The sequence below is a fragment of the Haplochromis burtoni genome, unplaced genomic scaffold (assembly GCF_018398535.1).
Source record: "Haplochromis burtoni strain Fernald_Lab_line unplaced genomic scaffold, NCSU_Asbu1 Contig_54, whole genome shotgun sequence".
NCBI classification, from domain to species: domain Eukaryota; kingdom Metazoa; phylum Chordata; class Actinopteri; order Cichliformes; family Cichlidae; genus Haplochromis; species Haplochromis burtoni.
Window position 1 is genome coordinate 2,193,943 of NW_024582415.1, and position 12,043 is coordinate 2,205,985.

Consider the following 12,043-nt stretch of genomic DNA (forward strand, 5'->3'; position numbering starts at 1 on the left):
GTGTGTGTGAGAGAGAGAGAGAGAGAGAGAGAGAGAGAGCGAGAGAGGTTGAATGGGCTGTTAGCTTCCATATCTACCAAATGTCTTCATCCCTCCTCCCTCCTGCTCTATCTCTTCATCTCTCCCTCTCTCCCTCTGACTCCTCAAAATCACTCTTTTATTTTACAGTCCCCTCCCTCCATTTAATTTCTTTTCGTTCCTTATCCCCCTCTTCTTTCCTGCTTCCACTCTCTCTGTCTCCATCCCTGGCTCCAACCATCTATTTCTGTACCTCTCTCTTTTCCTCTTCATCTCTCTCTCTGCATTTTCATTTCATTAATTTGTGAAGAGGAAACGAAAATGTCAGCTGCTTTTTACATTTATATTTTGTATCTCAGACATTAAGCTGATGCACTCCTCCATAACAACCTATCCTAAGAGCCAGAGTTGTGGACCTTTAAATCTCAAAATCACAACAACTTAAACTTCAAATTTAAGGAGTATTATGTTTTATGTTATTAAAACACACCGAAATATAATAAATGTATAATATAATACTATTCTTTTTTATTAATTAGGCCTTTCTGAAAAAAATAAACTGTACAGTACATAGACACCTATATAGGGCTTTAAAAAGTCTTAATGATAGTCAACTGTGAAAAGGAAGAAACTGGCAATCTTTTGGGTTGATTTAATTATATTATTCTTCACAGTTAAAGGCATAAACACAAACACCAGTGTCTCCATCTAATTACCTGGTCTAATTACCTGTGTGCATAATTACCACTGGCAAATATAAACACTATCCCCAAGAAGACTATTCGCCCCATTACCACTTGAGTCCTCTGCATAGGTGAACTCACTTTGGAGTAACCGTTTTTGTAAGTGTTTGCCCATAGATTCAACCTTTGCTTACCATGCTTGCAGTGTGACAGGAAGAAAGTAGTTTAGGTGTGTGCTAATTGCCCCAGAAACAGAATGATTGACTCTCAGATAGTCTCATAGGCTTGTTAGTATCCAATTAGTAGCTGCAATTAGTGTCAGGTTTGTGAGACAGCCTGACACTGGCCACAGAGGCGAATAGGTTAAGATTCAGCTTGATTCACCAGAGATAGGCATTATAAAACAGAGAACATGCAGTAATGAGTTACCAAGTACCTTGAATCTAATTGTCATAGCAGATTATCACCTGATGTTCTTGTTTAGGCTGGACCAAAGATAATCTTTTATACAACTTGGTCTAAATAGTAAAAGAAATAAACATCTGTGCACCAAACAACAAATATCTTACTTAATGCATGTTGTTGACATTACGTTGTTTCTAAATACATTTCTCTAAACCAATTATATTGTAGCGGCACTTTGGGGGTCACTGGAATATGTTGTTATGCATAAGTGTTCATCACACTCTGATGCTAATAGTGCCTGTAATTGATTACTTTTGTCCTATTGTCACAGATCGGGTTGCAGGGTCATGACAAAAGAGGAGATGCACACAAATATCAATTAAAAGGGACTATTTATTTTAAATGAAAGAAGCAAAGAGAAAATTTGAACTAATCATAGTGTGTGCAGTCAGTACAATCAGTGGCGTAAATGGGTGAAGAAATGATGTAAGCATTGTTGTTTGGTGCATCTGCTGTCTGCAGATGAGATCTGCCACACAAACAGTCCAAAAGGAAGGCAAAGTGGAGTGGGTCATCACACTGTACAATGAACATGTAGCTCGCAAATTTGCACATTTGTTGTTTATAAAGCTGCTTTTATTCATCTCACCATATACAGTGATAGCATCAAGCTGAAAGATTAGCATGTGTTTCTGTGTCTTTATATATGAGCAAAACAAATAAGTGCCACAGGCTGGTTTATTAAATGGAGGAAAAGAATATTACAGATCATCACCAATGAACCTTCAGTTCAATCAGTTTTTAACAGACTGTTGTTACGGTCTGTGATCTATAACCTGACACTATTTATTTGCTTATAAATCTAGTTTTCAAGCAGTTTAAGGTCAATACTTTACTGTTTATTATATAGTGTATTTAGAAATGTCTAGCATTGTTTTAATTCTATATTAAAATGCTTATATTTTCTTTTTCTTTTTTTTGCAAAATATTGTCTTTTCAAATCTGAGGTGACTTCACTAACTGAGTGTGATTTGATGATTAGCAATGCCCGACCCATTACATAAACCCAAATCTGTCCTGTAAATAATAAAATAGGGACGTTAAGGCACAGAGATGAATAGCTTATATTCATGTTGTGCACAATACCCGTTTTCTCATGTTTCAGCCGCTTTTAGGGAGAACAGAACTTCTGTGTACTTTTTAAATAATCATTTATACAGCAGCTTTCAACACACATTCCCACTTGGGAGCTACTTGATACAATCACAGCCTCATGCTGTTATCCACCCACCAGCTGGGCATTTATTACCTTGAAGTTATCAATTCGACATGTTTCATCATGCAGTGTGTGGTTGAATCGGTCACACAAAGATCAGCAGTACCTTGAAGAATGCTTTATCCACCTATTCTCCTACACAAATTAAAATGTAAATAGGGTTACGTTCAGCAAAAACTGATGTACCAACTAGTTAGCTTAAGGGCTTGGAATTTAATGAATTGTTGTATTGGATAAAAAAAAACAAAAAAAAACAACAGGTGTTCAGAAAAGAAAATGAGGGAAAAAAGCTGTAGAATCCTGCTTCTTGTGACAGCACAGTCAACAAATCATCAAAAAACACATTTATTTCATGAACACATTTCATTTTAAAATGACTGTTAGCTGTGTCTTTCATCAAATCCCCAAACGATTTAAACATCCTATCCAGCAGTCATGACTTCCTATCATAGGTAGTTGTAATTGCATCAAAATTCATGTTCGTGAAATGTATCTAATTTAAATTTAATCTAATTTTATAATTTCTAAATCTTTCAGACAAAGTAGTAATCTTCTTGTTATTCTTTTGTATTATCTTGTGTTTCATATGTCTCTAATTCAAGCCTACAAGCGCTGTCAGTTTTATCGGGGGTTTCGCTGTTGCTGTATTATTATAAACATCCTAAAATAACTCCCAATGAAAGAGTAGAAATCTGGCTCATGCTCAGTTACTAATGATTAGCCTGACATCTTACAGATCACAAGAAACATTTCAGCGTTTGGCCAGAGCTTGCCCTAAAGTAATTACTCTGTCTAACAAATAGATTTGATTTGCTATTGCACCCATATGCACACACAGTTGCGCACACATACTTATACACATGTACAGAAAAGTGGCACAGACACACACTTGAACATGCACATGTACACATACACAAACACACACACACACACACACACACACACACACACACACACACAACTGTGTTGCCGTCAAATAAATGTGGCGGCACTCCTCGGGCCTAATAGTCTGGCTGTAATTAACATTGTCATAGTGATAATAGCCATTTATCCCTGATGCGCACACACACACAGACACACACAGTCCAAACCTCTATCTTGTCTAGGCAGTTCGCCCAGCTGTCATCTCCCTCATCTGTTTTTCTCCCTCCCACCTTTCCTCCCCCTTCCCAACAGTATTTAGACATGATCTTTCTTTTCCTGTTTTCACATTTCCTTTTTTCTGAGCTATTCTCTTTCATTCTTCCCTTCTTCCAATTTCCTCTTACATGTGCACTGTGCTTTTGCTTTTTCTCTTCACTCATCCCATCAACTATCTTATTTCACACAATTCTTCATTCTTCAAGTCTAACCAAATTACTTATGGATTTATGTTCATGCTGAAGTATAATATAGTCAGTTTAATTGCATGCTATTTTATTTTGGAAGTTACTCAAACTCATGCTTCCCATTTTGTTTTGCTCCCTGATTTCATTGGTTTTCCTGCCAGTTTGCCCACCACCTGTTACTTATTATCTGATCAGTTTTCCCAAAATACAATATATACTTCCTGCTGTTCCAACTTCGGTTGCCAGGTTGTTAATGCTCTACTTTGTAGTCAACCATTCTTCATTGGTTTAAAGTTTTTTTCCCCATATATGTGTGTGGTTCTTACACCTATAAAGCAAGCTATATACAGGGGGGGCCATTTATATGGATACACCGTAATAAAATGGGAATGGTTGGTGATATTAAAGTCCTGTTTGTGGCACATTAGTATATGTGAAGGGGCAAACTCCTCAAGATGGGTGGTGACCATGGTGGCCATTTAGAAGTCGTCCATCTTGTGCCATGTGACACATCAAACTTATTGGTAATGTCACAAGAAAAGCAATGTTGTGCTTGGTTTCAACGTAACTTTATTCTTTCATGAGTTATTTACAAGTTTCTGACCACTTATAAAATGTGTTCAATGTGCTGCCCATTGTGTTGGATGGTCAATGCAACCCTCTTCTCCCACTCTTTACACACTGATAGCAACATCGCAGGAGAAATGCCAGCACAGGCATCCAGTATCCGTAGTTTCAGGTGCTGCACATCTCTATCTTCACACCATAGACAATTGCCTTCAGATGACCCCAAAGATAAAAGTCTAAGGGGGTCAGATCGGGAGACCTTGGGGGCCATTCAACTGGCCCACGACGACCAATCCACTTTCCAGGAAACTGTTCATCTAGGAATGCTTCGGCCTGCATAAGGTTCTCAGTCATCCAGGTCATCGTAGTCAAGGAGTTTGAAAGAAAAGCGTCTGGACTTCTTTAAGTTGCTTGAAGACGTTTCACCTCTCATCCGAGAAGCTTCTTCGTTCTAGGTAATGGTGGAGAGTCCCAGATTTAATAGTGGAGTATTCCCCCCACAGAGGGACAATGGACCCCCTATGATCCTACTAATCGCCGAGCCAAGGTGTGAAACGGGTGTGGGTCCCAATCAGCCAGGTTTCGGGTGAGCTCATTGTGAAACCTGGCCCCACCTTATCATGGAATTCCTGAGGTCAGATGGCCCAGGAATGTGAGTGGGCGTTAAGGTCCAAAGATCTGGATTATAGATGGCAGAAGTTGGTGTCGTAAACCCCGCCTCTGTTCAAAGATGGTCGCTCACAGTGGACATAGATGGCTTCTTTCACTCCTCTTTCAAACCTCTGTCCTCTCTGTCCAAAATGTGAACATTGGCATCCTCGAAAGAGTGTCCTTTATCCTTAAGATGCAGATGGACTGCTGAGTCTTGTCCTGTGGAGGTGGCTCTTCTATGTTGTGCCATGCGCTTGTGAAGTGGCTGTTTGGTCTCTCCAATGTAGAGGTCTGGGCATTCCTCGCTGCACTGTACAGCATACACCACATTGTTAAGTTTGTGTTTTGGAGTTTTGTCTTTCGGGTGAACCAGTTTTTGTCTGAGCGTGTTGCTGGGTCTGAAATGCACCAGGATGTCATGCTTGGAGAAAACTCTCCTGAGTTTTTCTGATACACCGGCTACATAGGGGATGACAATGTTGTTGCGTCTGTACTTATCCTCCCTCGCTGGTGTCTGATCTTCTTTTCTGTGCCTCTTTGCTGACTTTAAGAACGCCCATTTAGGATAGCCACATGTTTTGAGTGCTTCCTTTACATGTGTGTGTTACTTCTTTTTTCCTTCAGGCTTAGAGGGAACATGTTCTGCCCAGTGGTGTAGGGTCCTAATTACTCCAAGTTTGTGTTTCAGAGGGTGATGGGAGTCAAAGAGGAGGTACTGGTCCGTGTGTGTGGGCTTCCGATAAACTTCGATGTTGAGTTTGCCATTCTCTTCAATGTGCACAGCGCAGTCCAGGAAGCTTCTCGGATGAGAGGTGAAACGTCTTCAAGCAACTTAAAGAAGTGCAGACACTTTCCTTTGCAAGCTCCTTTGACTTCATCTAGGAATGCTCGGACCTGGCACCCATAATGTGGTGGTGCACCATCTTGCTGGAAAAACTCAGGGAACGTGCCAGCTTCAGTGCATAAAGAGGGAAACACATCATCATGTAGCAATTTCAAATATCCAGTGGCCTTGAGGTTTCCATTGATGAAGAATGGACCCACTATCGTTGTACCCCATATACCACACCAAACCATCACTTTTGTTGTTCCAACAGTCTTGGAGGGATCCATCCAATGTGGGTTAGTGTCAGACCAATAGTGGTGGTTTTGTTTGTTAACTTCACCATTCACATAAAAGTTTGCCTCATCACTGAACAAAATCTTCTGCGTGAACTGAGGGTCCTGTTCCAATTTTTGTTTTGCCCATTCTGCAAATTCTGTGCGCCGATCTGGGTCATCCTCGTTGAGATGCTGCAGTAGCTGGAGTTTGTAAGGGTGCCATTTGTGAGTAGCTAATATCTGCCGAAGGGATGTTCGACTAATGCCACTCTCCAGTGACATGCGGCGAGTGCTACGCTGTGGGCTCTTGCTGAATGAAGCTAGGACAGCCACTGATGTTTCTTCATTAGTGACAGTTTTCTTGCGTCCACATTTTGGCAAATCCAACACTGAACCAGTTTCACGAAACTTAGCAAGCAGTTTGCTAACTGTAGCATGGGAGATGGGTGGTCTCGTAGGGTGTCTTGCATTGAAATCTGCTGCAATGACCCGGTTACTGCGTTCACCAGATATCAACACAATTTCGATCCGCTCCTCACGTGTTAACCTCTTCGACATGTCAATGGCTGTGAACAAAGAGAAACTTGTAAATAACTCATGAAAGAATAAAGTTACGTTGAAACCAAGCACACCATTGTTTTTCTTGTGACATTACCAATAAGTTTGATGTGTCACATGGCCCTCTTCCTATTGAAAAAACAAAAGTTGTATCCAAGATGGCCGACTTCTAAATGGCCACCATGGTCACCACCCATCTTGAGGAGTTTGCCCCCTCACATATACTAATGTGCCACAAACAGGACTTTAATATCACCAACCATTCCCATTTTATTATGGTGTATCCATATAAATGGCCCACCCGGTATATACTTCTATACTTCTGGAATTGAGTTTAAATTAAAAAAAAAAACAATGTGATAAATGAGGAAGACTGTATTACCTCTTGGGGGAAGCCATAGTTTTAAAGAAAAGAAATGATAGCATTACATTCTGTTTCTTTACCTTTCAAATGCTTTAGCTTTCAGCTGTAAAATGGTGATGGGATATTGTTGTCACCCTGTTGGAAGGGTGAGCTGGGAGGTGATTTGGACACCCAGGTGACGTATGATTTACGTTAGATGCATCTACTAAAAATCCGGGATGTGTTTGAATTTCAGTGGTCACGTTTTCTGAAAATCTTGTAAATGCGATAACTGTAGAACAATGTGATGCAAGGATCTAGACATTCAGAACTTCTACTAAAAATCTTGGATGTGTTTGAATCTCATTAACCATAAGGTCTAGGCTAGAGGTCACGGTTTACTGAAAATCTTGTTAATCCAATAACTCAAGAAGTCTCATGGGATTTTCCAATTTATGCCATAGGTGCATCTACTAAAAATCCTGGATGAGTTCAAATTTCAGTGACCTTGAACCCAATGTCAAGGTGGCCATTTTTGAAATAACAAATTTGACAATTCTAAAATCAGAGTCATCTCACTTTCTGTTATTGTTTGATCATAGTTTAAAAAAAAACAACTTCATGATGGGAAGTGGAACTTGCACTCTCCTCAATTTGCAGAGGAAGTAGAGGTGAGTTTGAGCCTTTTTAGCTGGTGATGAGGTGTTTTTGGAATAGGAGAGGTCCACATAGATTTGCACCCCCTGGAACTTGGGGTTGCTCACTCTCACCACAACAGCATTGTTTGTGGTCAGTGGGGGTGCTGTGAATGATGTTTACCACAATATCTTTGGTCTTTTCTACCTTCAGCAAGAGATTGCTTTTTACATTAGTTTGCTTGCTATAGTTTGCTTCATGATGAGGCACCCTACAGTTGTGTTTCCCGCAAACTTTAATATGTGCTTGATGTGACTGTCAGAGTTTGATAGTTTTGGAGGTGTTACTGCCAACCAGCACAGTTTGTGGCCTCCCTATGAGAAAGTCTTGTACCCAATTACAGAGAGAGATCTTGAGTCCCAAGTGGCTGTGTCTATGCATTAGCTGCTTGGGAATGATTGTGTTGAATGTTGCACTGAAATCTTAGAACAGCATCCACACACATTAATTCTCCAGATGGGTGAGGGCAGGATGGAAAGCAGTGGAGATGGTGTCATCTTTTGACCTATAAGCAAACTGAAGCTGATCCTGGGAGGGAGCCTGGACTTGATGTACTGCATGACCAGCCACTCGAAATACTTTGTGATGAAGGAAGTAAGTGTTACGGGCCAATAGTCATTTTAACTAGATGCGAAGGGCTTCTCTGGTTCTGGTATTATGGTTGTGGCGTTGAGACATATGGGGACAACAGCTTGGCTTAGAGACACACTGAAGATGTCAGTGAAGACACACTTTCCCACTCACACTTTCCGATCCGATATCAAGTAATATTCAGGGTGGTATCGATGATACTGATCCGATACCTTGTACAAAAATTAATTTTATTCATTGTATCTCAAATTATAGCATCATAATGATTACAGGACATCAGATTACTTGTTCTTATCACTTAATAATGCAGAGTTCATCATATAGAAATTAAAAAAAAACTGAAGTTACGCTCCTCATATTCTGTGATATGATTTACTCTGCGTTTGACAAGGTTAGTGATGTTGCCACAACCATACATGCCAACCCTGCTGATTTTTCCGGGAGAATCCCGAATTTCAGTGCCCCTCCCGAAAATCTCCTGGAGCCACCATTCTCCCGAATTTCTCCCGATTTTCCACCCGGACAACAAAATTGAAAAACCATATTGCAGAATTCATAGCGCGGCCCAGCCAATTCCAGTTTCCAACAATGGCGGCAGCTACTTAGTTTTAATATTACTCTTATTTCTCTTTCTGGGTCGCAAAAAAACTTTTAACATATTTTCAGGTGAGAATGTAGCTGTGTAAACTTCAAATATCTGAGCCGACCGACACATCGTCTTCAAACCCCCGCGGTCTTTCGCTACTCGGGTTAAACATGATATATAAGTCACTTTGATAACTTAAAAATGTTATTGTTTGGCTTTTTCAGTGTTTTATTTGTTCGTGAGTAAATCGGTTTGGCTGAGATTAAAGTTATTAGATTAGATTAAATGAAACTTTATTAATCCCTCGGGAGGGTTCCTCCGGGGTTTTCACACAGCTGAATAAACAGAAAATGATTAAGCAGAAGTGTGAGACGGTCGAGAGTTTACGTCAGTGCCCGGTTATATTTTAGAAATAGCAAGAGAGAAATTAGATTCATCAAAGAGATGACTGAACTAGAAAAATATAACTGATAAATGCAAAGCAGTGCTAAATATGATGGGACCGTCAATTTTCAACTAACAACTCATATAGATATTGAAAATAAGACATTGATGTATGACAGCAACATAGATCCTGATTGTAATTTCTTTAACAATAAGACAAATGAATGCAATTATTATACAAATGAGCAACTTAAAAAGGAATTCAAGGTAGAACAGGGTATAACAATGGTTCACTTTAATAGTCGAAGCTTATATGCAAACTTTCAATCCATCAAAGACTACATAACACAGTTTGAACAGCCATTCAATGTGATAGCCATATCGGAGACCTGGATAACTCCTGGAAAAGAAGAAGACTTTAAAATAAATGGATATGAATTCCTTCATGTAGACAGGATCAACAAGAAAGGAGGTGGGGTGGCACTTTACATTGATAAAAACCTAAAGTACAAAAGAATGGGAAGAATGACAACTGTTATTGATGGAGTGATGGAATGTTTATCAGTGGAAATAAGTATAGAAAAAAGGAAAAACCTAATTGTCAGTTGTATATATAGAACACCAGGATCTAAGATTGAGATATTTAAGGATAATATGGAGGACTTATTTACAAATATAAATCAGAAAAGAATGTTTATTTGTGGGGACTTTAATATTGACTTATTGAATCCAAATCATAATAAGAGTACAGAAGAATTTATTGATTCCATGTACAGCATCGGTTTATTTCCACTGATAACAAGACCGACCAGAATAACATCTCATTGTGCAACTCTATTAGATAATATATTTACAAATATAATAGAAGGAAAGATAAAAAGTGGGCTGTTAATCAATGATATAAGTGACCATTTACCAGTCTTTGCATCTTATAATTGCCATTATAAAGTGAACAACGATGGACATAAGATTATTTACAAAAGAATAAGAACAGAGAAGACCTTAAATTGTCTTAGAAATGAACTTTTAAAGCAAGATTGGAATATTGTGTATGAACAAACAGAAGTTAATAAAGCTTACGAAGGATTTTTAAGAACATTTAACACATTACTTGATAAAAACTGCCCAGTAATTGAAATCAATAGGAAACACAACTATGCAGGAAGACCATGGATGACAAAAGGACTACAAAATGCCAGCAAAAAAAAGAATACCCTATATCGAGAATTCATAAAAAAGAGAACAATAGAAACTGAAATGAAGTATAAAACTTACAAAAATAAATTAACTAATATAATGAGATCCTGTAAAAGAGAGTATTACATTAAAAGGTTAGAACACAATAAAGATAACACAAGAGATATATGGAATGTATTAAACAGAATAATCAAAAATGAATCAAGGAATAATGATTACCCTGGGTACTTTATAGAAGGGACAAGAAGTATTAATAACATGGAAGAGATAGTAAATGGCTTTAATGAATTCTTCGTAAACATAGGGCCAAAACTGGCAGAAGAAATAAAGGTTGATGGAATAGAAAGGGACACTGGTGAAAATATTGAAAGGAATAGTAGCTCAATGTTTTTAAGAGCAGTGGAAGAGAAAGAGATTTATGACATAGTTAGAGGACTTAAGAACAAAACCAGTACAGACTGGAATGATATTGATATGGTAACAGTAAAGACAGTTATTGATGGTATTGTAAAACCATTAAAATATATATTCAACTTGTCGTTTCAAAAAGGAGTTTTTCCACAAAAAATGAAAGTTGCTAAAGTTATTCCCATTTACAAAACCGGTGAAAGGCATCATTTTACAAACTATAGACCAGTGTCAATACTCTCCCAGTTCTCTAAGATACTGGAAAAACTCTTCATAAAAAGATTTGACAGTTTTGTGGAAAAATATGAATTAATGACAGATAGTCAGTATGGGTTCAGAAGCAACAGATCAACAGCTTTGGCACTGATAGATTTAATGGAAAAGATAACGGAATGTATGGATAATAAGAGGTATGCGCTCGGAGTTTTCTTAGATCTAAAGAAGGCGTTTGATACTGTTAATCATGAAATTCTATTAAAAAAACTGGAAAAGTACGGGTTTAGGGGAGTGGTTTTGGAATGGTTAAAAAGCTATGTAGGGAATAGGCAACAATATGTACAAATAAATGAATATAAATCTAATTTGATGGATATAGCTTGTGGAGTACCTCAAGGTTCAGTACTGGGTCCAAAAATGTTTATTATGTACTTAAATGATATCTGCAGAGTATCGGAGATTTTAAAGTTTGTAATATTTGCAGATGACACAAATATACTGTGTTCAGGTGTGGAATTGCCACAGGTTTTGGGGATGATCACACAGGAATTAACGATATTAAAGAAGTGGTTTGATATAAATAAATTATCATTGAATCTAGATAAAACCAAATTTATGTTGTTTGGAAACCAAAAGAAAAACATCAAAGTAGAAATATGTGTTGACAATGTATATTTAGAAAGAGTAAATGAAATAAAATTTCTTGCTAATAATTCTGCACTCCCTGTATGTCTATCTCAATTGCAGGAGTTAAATTATGTAACAGTCTAACAGAAGAAATAAAAGACAGTAAAAACATAAAACAGTTTAAAGTAAAATATAAAAACCTAATTTTAAATAAGTATAAGAATGAAGAAAACGGGGTTAACCCAGGACGGTAATGTTGCTGGTAATGGTGTTGTGGTTCTTTTTTGGTTTTTTTGTTTTGGTTTGTTTGTTTTTCCATAACTTGTGTATCTGCAAATATACACATTCTGTATTTTTCATATGAAAGAAACTATACTGTGGTGGGGCTTGCTAATTTCTCCCTTTTTT

General features: G+C 38.0%; 2 protein-coding genes across 2 annotated transcripts in view; both read left to right on the top strand.

Annotated features, from left to right (window-relative positions):
* The window catches only part of si:dkey-215k6.1 (transmembrane protein 132C), a 261,586-nt gene that overhangs the window by 194,417 nt on the left and 55,126 nt on the right, over nt 1–12,043 (top strand). The window lies entirely within an intron of this gene.
* On the top strand, nt 9,274–11,131 carry LOC106633234 (probable RNA-directed DNA polymerase from transposon BS; the record flags this gene model as incomplete). The annotated part of the gene is given in 1 exon segment (XM_042220749.1): nt 9,274–11,131. A coding segment is annotated over 1 exon segment (1,854 nt), but the record flags the coding sequence as incomplete, so codon positions are not given.